Below are 20,000 nucleotides of genomic sequence, written 5' to 3' on the forward strand. Positions count from 1 at the left end.
TGTTGGTTTTTGTTTTTATTTATTTTTTTCTGGTTAATTTTTCTCTTCCCCTGGTTGTTCTCTTTTTTTTTTTTCTCTGTCCTCTCTTGATTTTTATCTTTACTTTTTTTTTTCTTTTTTTTTTTTTTATTTTTTCACATCTTTCTTTTTTCCATGCTCCCCTTCCTACCTACAAAACAACACACGGCGCCAATCCATAGAGAATAATAATTCTCAATTCTTCTATCGTATTAAAATATTTTTTTCGTCATTTTGGATTATTTCATTATGTTTTATATCGCGACTCTCCGGCTATAATTCACGTTCTCATGACACGCGTCGTCACTTGAACGCCTGTTCAAAACCTGAAATTAATTGATTAGTAAATATTACGTCCGAATACGATCGTGAAAGACATTTAATCGGAATAAAATTTGTTCAATTAGATACAGAGATTATATTTTTAAAGAGATTATATATATATATATATCTTTTTTATTTTTATTTTTTATTTTTTTCTACGCGAGCCAATGATTAACAAACAACGACGGCGAACGATGATCCTTTTTATTTATCCATTCTATTTTTCTTTTACTTTTTTCTTTTTATTTATTTTTATATACTCTTTTTTTGTGTTTTGTAATTTGATGGGCGCACGGAGATACGTCCCCGGTCGATTCGTAAAACTTCGAAAATGAATTTTTAAAACGTTTTTACGAATTTCGACAGTCAATACAGTTCAAATATTTCAATTTCAGTTGGATGCAATTAGAAAAAAAAAAAAAAAAAAAAAAAAAAAAAAAAAAAAAAAGAAAGAAGAAAAAATAAATAAATAAATGAACGAAAGAAAATCAAATTCCCCATACATACTTGATTCTTTAATCAATTTAGAGTAGTAAAAATACAATAAAAGAAAAAATAAAAAATAAATAATTACGAAATGAAAATTGAACAATGTTTTTCTCTTTATCAGTATTATTTAAATATTTGTTATGTAAGCTGGTTGCATATGTGATTATAATAAAAATCTTTTTTCGATATATATATTTTATTATATAACATTATTTATTATTATAAGAATAATTATAAAAAATCTTTTAATAAAATAATATGAAGTTAATTTATGAGATCTATTTTTGTTTATTTTTCTTGCAAAGGTTTTGAAATCTTAATCTTTTTCTTTTTTCTTTCTTCTTTTTTTTTTTTTTTTTTTTTTTTTTTCCTTTGAACCAATAGGCATGATGCAACAAAACTTTAATCACTATGATAAATTAATTATTAAGATACTGTGAAAAAATATCTTGAAAAGATACACGACTAATGAGATATTTATTAAAATTAACATATTTTTTCTTTTTTTTTTTTTCTTCATATAAGAATGAACGCCTTTTTTTTTTTTTATATAAGAATGAACGCTTTTTTTTTTTATTACGCGTACTTCATTTTTCTGTTTCTCATTTCATTTCATTTCATTATCAAATGTACGTGAGATTTTACGCGAGGAGAAAAAAAGGAAAGAAAAGAAATATTTAATAAAAAAAAAAAAAAAAAAAAAAAAGAAAAAAAAAGAAAAAAAAGAAACAAAATGTCATTACATTATTCGTTTAAATGATATTAAAAGTAAATAAATTGAATAAATTAATTAATTACTTAATAAAAAAATAAAATGAAATAAAATATCATTGCATATGTTTTAAATAATATTAAAAATAAATAGCTTAAGGTATATACATATATTTATATATATATATATATATAAATCCTTTTTCGGAAAATCAGAAAAGTCGATAATATCGACTTTAAGATATTAAAAAAGGTTTAATAATAAACGTGTCATTGATAATTCACGATTAATCGAAACTTTTACAAGGAAGGGTGAGTATGGGTGTGGCAGAGACATAAGGGTTTGGTAGGTAAACGGGGAGAGAGACGATCATACGGCCATACCATTCGCCGTGTTGTTCGTTATAATGAAATTACAAATTACAATTACAATTACAATTACAATTGCGGTTGCAATAGCAAATTGACAAAAAAAGGATCTATCGATTCCGATCTAATATTATATAATACTGTGTTGCACGATCGTATATGGGAACAACGCACGAGGCACAAATACACAACACAAAATAGACTTTGTTAGATCAAAGGCGAATAAGATAACGTCAAAAGAGAAAAAAAAGAGAGAAAAGGAGAGAGAGAGAGAGAGAGAGAGAGAGAGAAAAAGAGAGAGAAAAAGAGAGAGAGAGAAAGAGATAGAGAAAGTCCTTGAAAAGTTCCTTTATCTCGAATAGAAAAAGAAAAAGTTAAGTAAAGACGATAAAGAGGCGAAATGTTCAAAGCGATGGATAAAGAAAAAGATAAAGAAAAAGAAAAGAAAGAAAAGAGAGAGAGAGAGAGAGAGAGAGAGAGAGAGAGAGAGAGAGAGAGAGAGAAATGTCGCCTTTGATCTAATTAAAAGTCTTATAAGGATCTTGGTGCAGACATTAGGCAGGTCGTGCCGAGTATCATTTTTGGAGAACAATCGATATCGCGTGTGTCGATAGAGACAGCTGTCACGTGAACATTCCATTCTTAGTCCCGTGTTAGTTGTTACATAGTAAAAATCGTCTGTTGTATGTATATATTATATATATATAAACATATATATATAGTTATATACATAATTGAATGTATCAGAGATATAGTGTATACATACATATATATATATATATATATATATGTAAGTCGTAACTATATTATATAGTTGTTGTTGTTATTGTTGTTGTTATTGTTGTCGTTGTTGTTGTTGTTGTTGTTGTTGTTGTTGTTGAAGAAAGATAATAATTAATAATGCCGCTTTATTGTCGATAATGACAATAAATTCATATTGCAAATCCAATATACATATATGTACCTTATCATATATGTATGGATAATATATAATATTATTTATTATTTGTATTATATGATATTGTTTCTCGATAATATTATTATCGAAAGATCGATCTAAATTACGCTTTTTTGTTTTTCTTTTTTTTTTGTTTTTTTGTTTTTTTTATTTTTTTTTTCCATTTATTTCTTTTCTTTTTCCCTTTCCATTACTATTACCAAACTTTCAAATGGATCGAACTCGAAAAGTTTACTCGCGATCAATTTTCTTTCTTTTTTTTTTTGTTCTTTTCTTTTCTTTTCTTTTCTTTTCTTTTTCCTTTCTTTCTGTTTTACATAACGAATTTAAGATTTTAACTAAGATCGATACTCGTGTCCGACAGCAACGATTGATCATCTTTAATAAAATAATATATATTAATGACGAATTAAACGATCTCTTCCTTTAAAATCTCGCGAAATATTTATTAATTAACGCGTATAACTTAATTAATTAATTAAGTATGTGTGTATATATATATATATATATACATAAATGAGCCGTTGATTTTGAAAGTAGGACAAGTGCATTATGTGAATAAAAAGAAAATAATTGAAGTTTATTTTTATTACAAATTAATATAAAAAATTTATGTTTTTATTTATGTTTTCTAAGGATAATATAAAATAGATTTGCCCTACTTTCAAAATCAACGACTCATATATATATATATATATATATACATATACACGTATTATATATTTCGTAGTATATCGTATATTATGCTGGTTGTGCCGTTGCTTCCGAATACGCGGCACGAAACAGATTAGCGAGGCATTAGTATTCACAGTTTCGACACGAGGTACGTCCAACGTGACGTATTTCCTGAAACGTACAGAGAACTCCGGCAAAGGACTATACGACGCACGGCGTTATGTTGATGAAGGGTAATACAATAATGCTGTCGGCCGAATTTACATACAAAGGAGTTTGACGCGAAACTGATTAATCAACATGACCTAAGGAATCGTAATTAACAATAAGAAGAACATGTATACACACACACATACATACACACGCACACATACACACATATATATATACACACGAACACAGACACATACATAGATACATACACGTATATACACATATACGTTGATTTTGAAAGTGGGACGTTCATTTCTCTCTCTCTCTTTTTTTTTTTTTTTTTTTTTTTTTTTTTTTTTTTTTTTTTTTTTTTTAAATAAAAACAAATTTCACGTTAATTTGTAATAAGAACTGGCTTTTTTTTTTATGAAATGAACGCTCAACTTTCAAAATCAAACAGTTCATATATGTATATATGTGTGCGCGCGTGTGTGTGTGTATGTGTGTGTATATATATAGATATGTGTATATGTATGATATAATTGTGGAAAATAAAAAAAAAAAAATAAATAAGAAATCTCGGCTAATATACGAGTTAAAAAGACGAACAACGACGTGCTTTTTTGTTTTTGACTTTTTCTTTTTTTTTCTTTTTTTGTTGCTCCTTTTCGAGTTCGACCTGAGAGATTTTATGGTATTTTTATAAATTTTCTTTCTTTTTTTTTTTTTTTCTTTTTTCTTTTTTTCTTTCTTTCTTTATTTTACTTCGTTCATTTTTTCTTTCTCTCTTCTTTTTACCAACACAAGTTGGCCAAGTAAATATGATTGGTGTACGATGATATTACATATGCAAAATAAATTGAGCATATACATTTCTTGTATGCGATGAATCTTCCTCAATTTTTTTCACTTCCCCAACTGTTGATTATCGCTATAAATAGGTCTAAATGAAATAGGCCGCAATCTCGATAACGACAATGTTTTCATTATTAATTGTTCGATTAGGAAAAAAAAAAAAAGATGAAAAAAGGGACGAAATCAGAAAAAAAAAAAAAAAAAAAAAAAAAAAAAAACAAATAGAGAGATTAATTCGATTTAAACGATCATGCCACTGACCTCGAGGAAGTCCTTCACGGTACTGTCGATCACCATTAACGGCCGTTGGATCAAATGGATCACGCCGTTTCGTACTGGTATATTAGGCTTAACGATTTCGGCTAACACGACGCCAGTGTGATGAGATGCGTCACCAACGATCGTATTAGACTTGACGTATACTGGAAAGTAACATGGTCGATTAATTTACAGATCAATTAAGTATATACATACGTATACGATCCGAACGTTCGCTTAAAGAGAATCGAACAAACTAGAAGAAATGAATGTATCAATGAATGAATGAATGAATGAATGAATGAATGAATGATTTAATGAATCAGTGAATGAAAGAATGAATTATTGAATGGATCAATGAATGAAAGAATGAAAGAATGAATGAATGAAAGAAAGAAAGAATGAATGAATTAATTAATGAATGAATGGATGGATGGATCAATGAATGAATGAATGGATCAATGAATGAATGAATGAATGAATGAATGAATCAATGAAAGAAAGAATGAATGTATCAAGGAATTAAAAAATGAATAAATGGTTTATGCATTATGAATGAAGAAATGAATGAATGGAAGAAAATATGAATATATCAATGGATTAAAAAATGAATGAATGAATGAATGAAACAAAGAAAGAATGTATGAATGAAAGAAAGAATGAATGTATCAATGAATTAAAAAATGAATGAATGAATGAATGAATGGATCAATGAATGAATGAATGAATGGATCAATGAATGAATGAATGAATGAATAAATGAGTGAATGCATTAATGAATTAAAGAATGAATGAATGGAAGAAAGAATGAATGTATCAATGAATTAACAAATGAATGAATGAAACTAAGAAAGAATGTATGAATGAAAGAAAGAATGAATGTATCAATGAATTAAAAAATGAATGAATGAACGAATGAATGAAAAAAAAAAAGAAAGAATGTATGAATGTATGAACGAATGAAAGAATGGATGGATGGATGAATGGACGAATGGATGAACGATGGATGAATGAATGAATGAATGAATGAATACATATGTATGTAAAAATGTAGCATAAGAAGAGTAAAAAAAAATTGTACTTAAAATTTGTACGATAAAAAAAAAAGGAAGAAGAAATATATTTATCAATTCGTACTTATTCAATACCTTTGTTATGTTCCATGAGAAAACTGACGGTAACCTTGAGGTTATCAGAAAAAACAAGAGTCTCGTAATAAACATTCTCGGGGGTTGGTACGGTGAAAAGAATATGATTGGGTATCACGTGTCCATCGATTACAAGATGGTCAACCTTCTGTGGCCTGGGCTCCGGCTGCAATTGAACAATGAACTTAAGAAAAAAATAATAACTATGATAATAATAATAATAATAATAATAATAATAAAAATTAAAGAGAGAGACAGAGAGAGAGAGAGAGAGAGAGAGAGAGAGAGAGAGAGAAAAGGAAAGACGAGAAGGAAAATATTAATGGGTCACAAAAAAAAAAAAAAAAAGGAAAAAGAAAAAGCAATTACTCAATTATTTATTTCGGAAGAATTTAGGAGGAAAAAGAAAGAAAGAAAGGAAAAAAAAAAACGAGGAAAGAAGAAATTCATTGGACAATGAAATTTTATTCCAATGCGTTTCGAACGACGAATGAAAGTCAATTTATGTTTTCATGATATAATATTTTTATATTTATTGGCAATGTGGAAGAAGATAAAAGATACAACAAATGGATTCTTCTCCTCTCTTTCTCTTTCTCTCTCTCTCTCTCTCTCTCTCTCTCTCTCTCTCTTTATCCCTGTCTTTGCGAAACCCTTTAAAAACCCTCGGTTGTATTCTTTTTTCCAAGGGATATAACTGGCTTGTAGCGACTAAAAGCACTATATATAGGGGTATACACTATACACGTAGCTATACATACATATATACACATATATATATGTATGTATGTATGTATGTATGTATGTAAGTGTAATGCGGTGTAATCGCATAAGCAACCGAAGGACAGGAAAGTAGACAGGAACCAGTCAAAGACGAGCTTATTTACACGTCGTTGCACATCTTTACACGCATAACGAAGTAAATGATCCAAAGGTAAAGAGGGATCCCTGCGTGCTTCTTAGAAAGCACACCCCCTCGTCCCACCCCTCTGCTCCCTGTCTCTTTTCCTATCCCCGTACTCATTCCTATAGTCCCCCCCATCCCCCCTATACCTTATTGCTCGTGTAATGTCGCGAGAGATAATCGGGAAGGGGGTGGTGGCTGGGGTTAAGGCTGAGACTAGGGCTGAGGCTGGGACTATGACTAGGGTTGGGTTTAGAGGTTAAGGGGATAGAGGGGTACAAAAGAGAGAGAGAGAGAGAGAGAGAGAGAGAAAGAGGAATGAATAAAAGTGAAAAAAGTCTCCTTGCGTATGATGATGATAATATATCATATTATGTATTACCAGGTAGGGCAGTGGAGGGGGAGTTGATATTCGACATGATGATATATTTGTCTATACTATAACCCTTCATTTTCTACTTGTAATTTTGTTAAAATTCATTTTGTAAAAAAAGAAAAAAAGATAAATTATTCACCTTAAATCCTTCGTCGACGGGTATGAAAAATGTGTAACGCCCGTCGGCCGTAAAGATACCCTCTTTTTTCTCTATGACGATCCTCTGTCGGAAGGTCCTTGAAAACGAAAAGAAGAAAGAAGGAAAACAAAAAAAAAAAAAAAGAATGAAAAAAAGAAAGAAAGAAAGAAAGAAAAAGTAATTCATTGCAAATTTTAATTAGTTATTATTTTAATATTATTAATAATTATTAATATCGTTAATGTGTAGTCGTTAGTAATACTTCATCATAAATATGTAATATGTATTAATTATTATTGTTAGTATATATATATATATTTTTTTTTTTTATATGTGTATATAGAATGTCCCTAGACGGAAAGTCTCTATTAGGATTATTGTGAGATCTAGTGATTCTTTTTTTTTTTTTATTACTATTTTTTTTTTTTTTTTTTTTTTAGGAAATGTCAGGACAAGTCAATTTCGTTTATATTGATACATATACCTATATATAATTAATACATGAATCTATGTATATATATATATATATATATATATATATATATATATATATACAGATGGATATGTACATGTAATAAATTAATAGTAATTTAATAATTGTGTAATATTGAGTATTCAAAGAAAATATAATTAATTATTTAATATATATACATATATATTAATAATGATATATAGATATTTACCTAACACGATGATTGCCCATATTAAAGTTTTCACTTTGATTTATAAATTGAAAGGCATCGGGATTGTAGATCGGCGATTCCGGTGATATCGAACGTACCGGTTCCAATACTTCATCTATAACGTGCAAAACCTAATGAAAAGAGAAATAGCATTATTTAATAATCAAGAAAATCAATTCGAATGATTGAAATCCCATACAATTTATCTCTTTTTTTTTTTTTTTTTTTTTTTTTTTTTTTTTTTTTTTTTTTAAAGAAACGTTATAAATTCTATACGTAGAAATTGTATCTAGTATACATATTATATTAATTATATTAATAATGGTATCGTTATAGTGTATTAAGTATAACTTAAAAAAAAAAAAAAAAAAAAAAAAGAGAAAAAAGAAAAAAGGATATATTAAAAACTTCGTATATTAATGAAAAAATAATAGCGTTATAAAAGTTTAACATAATAACAGATTTTTAATAAAGAAATTTTCTTTCGTATTTTCATTATTGATATAATTAATTTTCTTTCTTTTCGATTTACGTACGTAAATCATTGCTTTTTTACATTAAACGCCTGATATCTGAAATAATCAAAGGAAAGAATAATACATGTGTACGTGTTTGTTTATGCGTGTGTGTATGTACATGTGTCTATTTATATATATATATATATACCTGTAAAAAAAAAAAAAAGAAAAAAAAAATGAAAGATAGGAAAAAGAAGAGATCAAACCCCCCAACCACCATCACCCACCATCACCCTGCTCGTTTCTATCCTCCCCCTTCCCCCTCCCCTCCTCCCTCCCATCCAACCAGAACATATTCGCATATTTTTGTGTATCTCTACAAAGAGAGAGGGCCGACTATTTTGTCGGTGTCGAGACGAAAAACGAGAAGAATTTTGAGAAGAGGAGTGGAAAGAGAAACAGAGAAAGAAAGAGAGAAAGAGAGAGAGTGAGAGTGGAGCAAAGAGGAAAAGAGACAAGGCTAGGTTGGGATGTAGTAGGATATCCCATTGGCCTATCTTTCGTTGGCGATACCTATTCCAACGGGTAAAACGTGTACGGCCATTTACAATACGGAGTTTGGTCCTATAACGTTCTCTAACCCACCTCTATTTATCCGCCTTTCTCTGTGATCGTCGTGACTCTTTTATCTCGTATGGGAGATTGACTGGGCTTTGTAGTTTTCCCAGTTCCCTTTCGCGGGAAGTGGGGCATGGGAAGGGGGAACGAAAGTCGGGGTTGGTCGGTTGGGTGGATGAGTGGGGGTGGATGAGTGGGTGGTTGGGCGGGGGAAGAGAACGGGACTGGAAAAATACGAGAGAGAAGATCGCTCTCTCTTTCTCTTTCTCTCTCTTTGACCAACGAAGGATTTCCTGGAACTACGAATATTCCACAGAAAAAAAGGGGGAGTGAGAGAGAGAGAGGTGACGAATGATTTCTTCAAAGCGAAATATTGATGGCTCGTTAAACGATCGACATCTTTTTTTTTTTTTTGTTTTTTTTTTTCTTCTTTTTTTTCGTTTTGTTTTTCTTTCTCTTTTTTATTTGTTTATTTTTATTTTCTTTTTTCACTTCCTTTATTTTTTCGACACATATCATCCCCGTTACGTTAGTTCATTTTAATGGATCGAATATAAGCGGCACATCAATGACACTTAACACTTAAAACTTCGTAATATTTGAAATATTTTTAATTAATGTGATAAAATATAATAGAAGTGTTTACTTATTCGCAAGATTTTTTTTCTATTTTGTTTTTTATTTTTTTTTTTTATTCTTTTTTTCTTTCTCTTTTTTCCTTATTTCCTTTTGCATAAGTATGATGTAACGTATAGAAATTTCGAAGAAAGGGAGAAAGTAAGAGAAACAAAAAGAGAATGGTTTCTTCCTTTTTTGTTTTTTTTTTTGTTTTTTTTTTTTCTTTTAGAAAAGTTTGGAAATTTCAAAGGCTACGTATATACAACGACGTTGCATAATATGACCTTGAATTTAATCGTTCCAAGATCAGAGACGAAGTTCTTCAAACCACCAAACTCTCAACCCCCGACGTCTTTTATTTTTCAATGCATATATTTAAAGCTGCAAAAAAGGAGGAGCTTTTCTTGAAAAAAGAAAAGAAAAAAGAAAAAAGAAAAAGGAAAAACTCTAATAAAATATATTTTTCATTTAAGGAGGACTTTTTTCTCTCGAAAGAAGTTACAATATCGTAGTAAACAAGGTGCACCTTGGTGGTTGCACGCTCGGTCTTTGTATATGTAAGAGCATATCAACTTTGAAACTTAATATCTCGATAGTGGTTTGCTCTAAAAGACCACGAGGATTATTAATATTTTGAAAGCGAAAAGGTTGTAAAAGAATGTGGGATTAAAAAAAAAAAAATATAATAATAATAATAAGAAGAAGAAAAAGAAGAAGAAGAAGAAAAAAAGGTAATAATTGAACAAATAAAAAGAATAATAATAATAAAAAGAAAAAAAAAAAAAAAGAAAATATAACAAAGAAAAAAAGAATACAATTATATATTCTATAACTACGATTTTTAGAATTGTATAATCGTACACAATATTAATATAAAATGTAAAATGTTATTTACAAATAAATATTTAAACGTGCTGTATTACTCTTTGAAAGGGTCACAAAGCAATGACCCATCACATCGTTATATCTCCCCTTCGAAGTTAGAAAAACAACTTTCGTCGGGGAGTCTTGTTATTTTTTCTTTTTCCTTGGTTTTTTTTTTTTCGCAATTTTTTTTACGACGTATATAATACAATATATATATATATATATATATATATATATATATATATATATATATATATATTTCGGGTAATAAAGTTGATAAGCCCCCGGACGTATACGATAAAAAAGGATTTAGAAAAAGAAATGCGTTGGGAATAAAAATATTCGTATCTCTTTTTCATAATTTCACGATTTCATAATTTCATCTTGCCTTTAACCTTTTGCTAAGTATAACTGCGACGTATGTTCGTATAAAAAAAAAAATTTGTCCTGACTTGTTCCTTTCCTCTTTTCTCTTCTTGTCCTTTTCTTTTCCACGGAAAAACTCGCCTTACATTGTGTCTTTGAAAAAAAAAAAAGAAAAAAAAAAAAGAAAAAAAAGAAAGAAGAAGAGAAGAAAAGAAAACGCACCTTACTTATGGACACTCACAGAGTGTAACACCGCCGAGTGTTCTTTGCGAGAGTAAAAATATATATATATATATATATATATGTGTATATATACTGGGTGTCCAAAAAGTATGAAACCAAATTTATATCAAATATTACTGAGATCAAATAAGAGTTCAGAAAAAGTTCAGATAAATTTATCTACAAAAAGAAAAAGAAAAAAAAAAAAAAAGAAAAGAAAATGCATTCTTGAAAAGATAGATTTGCTCTTAAAGATATTTATGATTTATTTTATCGGATTATATAAATAAAAAATATTCGAACATTCGATCCCTCTGGAAGAACGCAAACTTTCGTTTGTTATCGTCGATATTAGCCATTGTCGAAATCTTTCTAATATTCCAACGTTTCCAATTGAAAAGATAATAATAAATAGCATTTTGAATAGATTCCGAAAGTTCATCTTTTTATTTCTATCGTATTATATCTATCTAAGATCAACTTTTGTACGTGACCCTCCTCCTAACCCCCTTCCCCGTCATAAACACGATAGAAGTTCAGAGGGAAAAAAAAAAAAAAAAAAAAAAAAAAAAAAAAAAAAGAAAAAAAGAAAAAAGGAAAAAGAAATAGTTTCAACGATCACACTAATTCTGAATGGAATGAAAATGAATCATTAAATATCTTTAAAAGTATAGACATATATCTTTTCGATAAAAACTATTTTTCAATTAATGCCTTTATATGAATATTTTGTTTTTTTTTTTTTTCTTTTATTTGACCTAAATAATACGTGATATCAATTTGGTCACATATTTTTTGGACACCCTGTATATACATACATATATATATATATATTTATATATATGGGAAACGTAATTGACTTTAAGGTTATTTCGAGATCCGTTGAGAACGCAGGACTTAGGAGGAAAAGAAGAGAAGAATTGTAGTGGGAGGAGGATAGGGTGGTAAATAGGGGTAAGGGTGGTTGTGGTTGTGGTAATGTAGTTAAAAAGGAGAGGGTGGTACGAAGGTAGTAAGAATGAAAAGGTAGGTAAGTTCATACACGGCCGAAGTGCGCGTTAGATTTTTATTTTTCCTTCTTTCCACCCTGACGTTTCCTTTATTTGCTTTCTCAATTTTCTTTCTCTCTCTCTCTCTCTCTCTCTCTCTCTCTCTCTCTTTGTCTTTCTTTCTCTGTTTAACACACGTCGTTTTTTTTTTCTTCCTTCCTTCTCTCTTTTTTTCTCTTCCTTTTTTCTTCTCTCCCCTCCCTACCCTTATCCTAAATTCTTTTTTCTTTTTCTTTTCCATCTTTTCTCTCTCTCTCTCTCTCTCTCTCTTTCTCGTTACTCTCGTACATCCAATCACAATTTTCCCTTCTCTCTTTGTTTTTCCACCTTCTTTACTTTCCCACCCACCACCCCCCTCTACCTAACCCCTCCCACTCTACTTTCATCCCGTGATTCTGTGTATTTACTACGTATAGCCGAATTCCCTTTCTTCTCTAACATTATATTTTTAACAAGGTTTGACTTTATTTCACGATGAAGTTTCTTTTTCGAAAGATCGAAGAACGGGCGGATAACTGGGCGGGGTGGGGCGGGGCGCGGGGGGTCGGAGGTTGTGGGTGGAACGGAATGAAAGAAAAAAAGAAAAGAATTCGAACGAAAGATAGACATAAGAAGGAAAATGTAGGTTAAAGGGAAAAGGTGATGATATTTTTTATATTTCAGGTTTAGTATTAACAGATGTGAATTTTTTTTTTTTTTCTTTTTTTTTTTTTTCTTCTTTTTTTTACTTCGATATCCGTTCGCGTTTATATTTTAGGATGTAATTTGAACGAATTATTTATGACGATACTGACGATAATAATTGAAAATGTCCTTCGACGTTTGTCTATAGATTTTATTCGTTTCTTTATATAAATTTACTTCCACAGTATTCTTTATTTAATTAATTTATTAACGATAAGTGTTTTGTAAAAATAATCGGTATATATATAAATAATTAAATGTCAGGATTAATTGTATAATACTAATTATTACTTATATCAGTATATACTGTTAATTATATAAATATGAATACTGATAATTTATTTAAAATATTGAAATATCGAGTAAAAATATTGAATTATATTATTCAATCCAATAAATAAAAAATACGTTTAAATTACATAGAAGCAATAATAATAATACTGAAGTCACTGTGGGATAGATTTTAATTCATCGGTATCGTGTTCATTCGTGTCGAATTACTAAGAAATAGGATGTTCTTTCTCTCTCTCTCTCTCTCTCTCTCTCTCTCTCTCTCTCTCTCTCTCTCTCTCTCTCTCTCTCTCTCACTTTTTTTCCCTTTCCTTTTCTTTTCTTTTATTTTTATTTTCGAATTGAATCGAGAAAGAAAGGGAGTGTGGGTGAAAAAAGAAAAGTAACCATTATAAGTGCGTTTGAGAGATGAAAGGGAAGAGAAGGGGGAAAACAAGAAAAAAAGAAACAAAAAACAAAAAAAAAAAAAAAAAAAAAAGAAAAAAACATCCAACCCATCCACCATAGTTCGTTCTTTTCCGGTGTGTTAGCGAGTCGTGAAAAAATTGCGACTGCTCGGGAATATCATTATCGACCTTTTTTTTTTTTCTTTTTTCTTTTTCCTTTCTTCTTCTTTTTTTTCTTCCTTTTTTCTTTTCTTTTCCTTTCTTTTTTTTTTTTTTTTTTTTTTCGTGAGAACAGATGGAATTAATTTGGGTCTGTCTGCCTTCGGGTACAATCTTCTTCTTCTTCTTCTTCTTCTTCTTCTTCTTTTACTTTTTACAATTTTCCCCGGTTTCTTTTTCTTTTTCTTCCCTTTTCTCAGTTTCTTTTTTTTTTTTTTTTTTTTTTTTTTTTTTTTTTTTTTTTTTTTCTTTCTTTTTACATCTCTTTACACCGAAATCCGAAGAAGGAAATTCCAGTTGGAATAACTCCGTGAAGATGGTTCCGTTGGAGAGAGAGAGAGAAGCTGCTGCTGCGCAACACAACTATCGTCCGAAGAGTTACAGTTAATGGAGGGGAAAAATGCAGTAAGCAAAGAACGATGGATGGTGGAAAGGAAGGAGGGAGGAGGAGGAGGAAGAGGAAAAGGAAAAAGAGAGAAGGTGAAGGTGGATAAGGATAAAGATAAGGAAGAGTAGGAAAAAGGAGGAGAAAGAGGAGAAGAAGGGTAGGAGGAGGAGGAGGAGGAGGAGGAGGAGAAGGAGGAGGAGGAGGAGGAGGAAGAACGGATGGAAAAGGTGAAGAGAGAAGAGTTAAAGAGGTGAATACGGAAAAGAAGGATCGGAGAAGCTTACGAGAGGCGATGTTGACGGTGGTGGTGGAGGTGGTGGAGGTGGTGGAGGTGGTGATGGAAGTAGACGATGGTGGTGGTGGTGGAGACGGCAGCGACGATGGCGGTAGCTCGAGTAGGGAATTGAAAATCAGCCGCGGGCAAAGAAAGAGCGAGTATTACGCGGAAATAGTTCGGCAAAAGCTATGGAGTTTGACTAAGGTGGAGGAGGAAGAGGAGGATGAGGAGGAGAAGGATGAGGAGGAGGATGAGGAGGAGGATGAGGAGGAAATCGTATCGATCGAATTTCTTTTTCAAGAGAACGGATCGAGATAGATCGGCAAAAGAGGGAGAGAGGGAGAGAGAGAGAGAGAGAGAAAGAGAGAGAGAGGAAGTTTTCGACGAACAACCTCTCGTAACTAAAGATAAAAGTTAGAAAAACCTTCGCCTGAGAGAAAGAGAGAAAGAGATAGATAGATAGATAGATAGAGAGAGAGGGATATATATATATATATATATATATATATTTATATTTACCACTCGTTTTCTTATCAGCTTTATCCTACAAACGTAAATTATTCTGTCTTCGGCATAATGTTCGCGATTATACGTTAATTAACGATACTCATGATGAAAACTCACCTCGAATTAGTTAATCGACAAAATTTTCAATTATCAGAACTTTCGCTTTTTTATTCCTTTTTTTTTTTTTTTTTTTTTTTCTTAATCTTTCAGCACATACAGATACGAACGAAATAATTTTCATTCGAACGGAATAATTTTGTTTTTCTTATCGAATACCTTTGAACGATTTTATATAAAAGATAGATAGATATATTTAAAATATGCATATAAGCTTGATAGATATGTACGCAAAATAGTTCCGATAATGATTAATAGAATTTTGTATAATTTATGCATCTCTCTCTCTCTCTCTCTCTCTCTCTCTTTCTTTTTCTTTAGGCTTTATTCTTCGTCTTTATGACGACATTTAATTACACTTTTGGCTTATAACGTTTCGGTAAGAGGATTGAAAAAAAAAGAAAAAAAGAAGAAGAAGAAGAAAAAAGAGAGAGAAAAAAAAGGAAAGAAGGAAAAGGAAGATAGAAATGATTAGAAGAAAATTTGTACGTGGAATGTGGATAGGAAGAGTTTCTCTCTGATATTACTATCGTGAGCCACAAGAGAGGATCAAAGGAAGAAGAGAGAGAGAAAGAGAGAGAGAGAGAGAGAGAGAGAGAGAGAGAGAGAGAGAGAGAGAGAGAGGAGAAGTAGTGATCTAAAGGCGTGCTTCGTCGAAGGGATTAGTTGTAGACCGTGCGGTTCCGTGCGATTTTTATCAGGTGATGGTACTTTAACTAGAGATTAGAGGATTCGTCTGGCATAAGACGAAATGAGATCCAACCTTTACCTTCGCGTATTATGGCGGAGCCCCAGTGTATAACATTGGTCTCATGTAACCGTATCGACGTAGAAAATCTGAAAAAGATTTCCTTTTTCGATCTGATAAAAACCCTTTTTCCACTTCACATTTCAGGTTCCATCGAATTTTATCATTTCCGAACTTATTTTATTTATATATATATATATATATATATATATATGTATGTTATGTATATGTATTTTATGTATAGTTATGATTTAGGTTATATTTCAAATTATTTCAAAAATAAAAAAAAAAATATATATATATATATATTAAATCGATATAATGACATACCTGTGTTTTCGTATCACCATTGACTTTGATTTTCGATTGAAAGTTGCTATGTTGTTTCAAGATTTTAGCGTTGTTTATGAAAACCTCCTCTTCACCGGTTGGCCCTGGTCTTCTCGTTACCCATAATGGCGGATTACCATCTAATTCGGACGAAACCGATAGTCCTAATCGTTCGATCGTTAGCGGTAGGTTCGCTGAAAAAAAGAAGAAAAAAAAAAATACATCATCATCATTTGTAATGCTTACTGTGTTATAAGTTTTTCTTTCTTTTTTTTTTTTCTTTGTAAACGAAATAGTAAAAAAAAAAAAAAAAAAAAAAAGAAAAAATCATGCATATATGATGTATATGGAATCATTGATTTTGAAAATGAGGTGTCCATTTTTCGTTTTTTTTTCTTTTATTTTTTCTTTTCTTTTTAACAAACAAAAATATAAATTATATGTTAATTTTAGAATTAGTTTTAACTTTTTTTAATTTTGTCTTTTTTACAAAATTAACGCTCCACTGCAAAAAAAAAATATATATATATATATATATATAATATAAACATACATCACTTGAAGCTTTAATGCTTAACACGTATAATTTACGCTTGGGGAGAGATTGTTTTTTTTTCTTTCTTTCTTTCCTTCTTTTTTTTCTTTTTTTGTTTTTTCTTTTTCCTTTTCCCCGTTCCCCAATCTTTTTCGTCACGTCGTTCTCTTTTCGTTCTTTTCAACGGGCCCGAATGATTAAAGCTCCCGATCGATTCGCATTTATTTTCTCTCGCGAGCACGCGCCAACAGTAGTAGTAGTAGTAGTAGTAGTGTAGTAGCTAGTAGTAGTAGTAGTAGGTAGTAGCCTGCGGGCCGCAGCTGCTATGCCTTGGCCACAAAACGAAAACGTCCGTACAAAGCTGCTTGGCGCATCGATTTATATTCCTTGTATGAGAGAGAAAGAAATAGGGAGAGAGAGAGAGAGAGAGAGAGAGAGAGAAAGAGAGAGAAAGAGAGTCCAACGTATTCTCTCTGATACCCATCTTTCTCGAAAAATTCTTCTTTACGAGAAACAATTTCTATAAACTCACTCATGAAACCTTAAGGAAAAGATTTTATTCCTTAAAATTTATTATTCTCGTATCAATACTGAGAATAATAATTATATATATATATATATACAGAATATATTTGATATTATAATAAATGATATTTTATTTAATTTATTTTTAAATCGATGATAAATCATATTTATAATCATTTAATTTGTTATGATATATATATATATATATATATATATATATTAATAATATTAATATCTCATAATATTAATAATATGATATAATATTAATTAGATGTACGTAGTATGTATTTTTAAAATATGTTAGGTTAACGATCTATATGATCTTTGCTGCCATCTACGTATGGTTATGGAACTAATATACGTATGCTTTCTCGCATTACTTAATCCGGCATTGTGATAGAAGGAACGCCGTTTCAACGAATGTATATTTTTATATCTTCTTCTGTGTTTCTTTTATAATTTTCAATTACTATTAGTGTTTTATATTCAAAGCTATTTTGAGCACCTTTTTCTATTCTTTGAAGAATGGACAAAGTATCCGTGTCAAAGGTAAGATAATGTAATCTTGACAACCTGTTGCACGATTCGTTAAACTTAACCTTAAAACGTAAATCCTAATAAGAGGTATTTCAAATGTTTGTTTCGTTAAGTAATTTTTAATATAAATAAGAGAAATCGTTTACATATACGTAATCTAATGTTTTTCTTTATACATATATATATATATATATATATATATATGTATATATATATATGTACATATATACACACTTTTAATAATTATTTTAAGTTTTATAAGAATATTTGATTATTTTATATTTTTAGGGCGTTTTTGCTCATACGGGTAGTTATAAAATTGGGCGAAGTAAAATAAATCAAAGTCTTTATGATTATTTTAATGAACCGTGGTATATTGCGTACAAAGAAATATGGGATAGCATTCAAATGAAGACCGAGGTATGAGAATTGTTATAGGATATATGATAGTGTCATTTAAATATAAACTTGTAATATATCCTAATTAATTAGTTATTCAAGTTAAAAGATTAATTATTCAAGTTAATATATTCTAATCTTTTTTTTTTTTTTTTTTAGTCTATAAGATCTAATATGATCCATCAATTGATATCAGATTTACAATCTTTTGTATCCAGTGTAAAATCAAATAATATAGATATATTTGACAATGAAATACCTACAGCTATGTTATTAACTGGTAATGAAAAAAGTCCATTTTATATATGTTTATTATAATATTCATTGTTTCTTATCTTTCTTTTTCTTTTTCTATAGAATTAATTTTTCATTTTTAGGAATCAACGTTCCTGATCATGCTAAACTCTTTCAAAAAATAGTTGTTCAATTACGTACTCTAACAATGCACGTTGCAATATTATGGAGTAAAGATTCTAACAATATAAAAAATATAGTATCTGATACAGTATTTCAATTGATAAATAAGAAAGAAGAGGTTAGGAATCATTGAAAAATGTATTACTTAAGTTGATACTTGAAAAGAAAAAAAAAATATACATATATATATATATATATAAAATTTACAGGATGATATGGAAATAAAGAGAACTCAATGTAATATGCGTGCTTTAAAATTATGGTATACAACGCATTGCAATCCATTGGATCCCATAATTATTATTATTTCTGATTTTGAAAGTTTTTCACCTGGAGTACTTCATGATTTTATTTTGATCCTAAGGTATTAGGATTTGATTGAATATCTAAAGAGATTAGGAAAGATATCATTTTCTTATAGTATAATAATTAAAATTTTTCTCAATTTTTAGTTCTTATTCGGATAAAATAAAATTTATACTTTTTTTTGGAATTGCAACTACATTGCACGTTGTACATAGATCTTTATCTTATGATGCTACTTCCAAATTAAAAATTAAGGTAATTATAAGTACTTTCATTGTTAATGAATTAGATAATTGAATTGATTTACTTTTTATTTATTTATTTATTCTTCTTTTTTTTTTTTTTTGTTTTCTCAAGAATAGACACAGTTGTTTTTATTTCAGGTATTGCACATGCAAACGCAAATAAAAAGTTTAGCGGATATATTAGAGGGAACGATTTTTTCATCGGATATTTCATTTAGATTGACTGGAAGAGCTTTTCAATTATTAACAGATATATTTTTGTTTTATGATTTTTCAGTCGATCGTTTTTTACAAAATTATAAGGTACATATTGTCGACTTTAATATAACATATACCTTTTTATTTGTTACCTTTTAACTTTCCAATGTATTTCTTAATATCTTACGAATTAGCAATGCCCTTTAGTTATGTATGATACAACATTTTTACGGAAAAAACATAAACTCTTTGTGTTGCCGAAGAAAAGATATTAAATCAAGACTATCTTCTTTAACGGAAGAGGATATTAAAGATCTTAAAAAGTTACCATCGATTGTTAACTATTTGCAAATTCAAAAGGAATCAAATAAAAATGAAAAAGAACTTAACGATGAAAAATTTAAGGTAAAACAATAATGATAACTTTATCATTGTTTTTCAAGTCTATTTAAATTTATAGACATTTAATGTCAAATACTTTTTTTAATAGGATTTAATAGGAACATTATTGATGGACTTTCACAAATATATTACACGATTTTTAACAGTATTAAGATGCTTACACTCTTTAGTATCGACATTACCTAAGGCACAATTAGGAAAACAGGTATACATGACATAGTAAAGAAGCTT

At 29.6% G+C, this 20,000-nt stretch overlaps 2 protein-coding genes across 16 annotated transcripts in view; one reads left to right on the top strand and one right to left on the bottom strand.

The window, feature by feature from the left end:
• The window catches only part of LOC124955343 (fasciclin-1), a 271,339-nt gene that overhangs the window by 68,695 nt on the left and 182,644 nt on the right, over positions 1–20,000 (bottom strand). For all 9 annotated transcript variants that reach the window (XM_047509636.1, XM_047509641.1, XM_047509637.1 and 6 more), the window contains 5 exons: positions 16,206–16,399; positions 8,061–8,191; positions 7,378–7,474; positions 5,959–6,124; positions 4,814–4,974 (listed from right to left, as the gene is read on the bottom strand). In XM_047509636.1, the coding sequence (XP_047365592.1) occupies positions 4,814–4,974; positions 5,959–6,124; positions 7,378–7,474; positions 8,061–8,191; positions 16,206–16,399 (749 nt within the window). The remainder of the gene's footprint in view (positions 1–4,813; positions 4,975–5,958; positions 6,125–7,377; positions 7,475–8,060; positions 8,192–16,205; positions 16,400–20,000) is intronic.
• LOC124955345 (origin recognition complex subunit 3) overlaps positions 17,628–20,000 on the top strand; it is a 4,731-nt gene continuing 2,358 nt past the window's right edge. For 3 of the 7 annotated variants that reach the window (XM_047509646.1, XM_047509649.1, XM_047509645.1), the window contains exons 1-9: positions 17,628–17,814; positions 18,091–18,222; positions 18,361–18,481; positions 18,579–18,736; positions 18,828–18,982; positions 19,071–19,179; positions 19,287–19,472; positions 19,575–19,772; positions 19,858–19,974. In XM_047509646.1, coding sequence (XP_047365602.1) covers positions 17,791–17,814; positions 18,091–18,222; positions 18,361–18,481; positions 18,579–18,736; positions 18,828–18,982; positions 19,071–19,179; positions 19,287–19,472; positions 19,575–19,772; positions 19,858–19,974 — 1,200 coding nt within the window. In that variant the 5' untranslated portion in view covers positions 17,628–17,790. Of the gene's footprint in view, positions 17,815–18,088; positions 18,223–18,360; positions 18,482–18,578; positions 18,737–18,827; positions 18,983–19,070; positions 19,180–19,286; positions 19,473–19,574; positions 19,773–19,857; positions 19,975–20,000 lie in introns of those variants that run through there. The other 4 variants (XM_047509648.1, XM_047509647.1, XM_047509650.1 and 1 more) reach the window with 3 other exon arrangements.

Source organism: Vespa velutina, chromosome 18 (assembly GCF_912470025.1).
Source record: "Vespa velutina chromosome 18, iVesVel2.1, whole genome shotgun sequence".
Taxonomy (NCBI): Eukaryota; Metazoa; Arthropoda; class Insecta; order Hymenoptera; family Vespidae; genus Vespa; species Vespa velutina.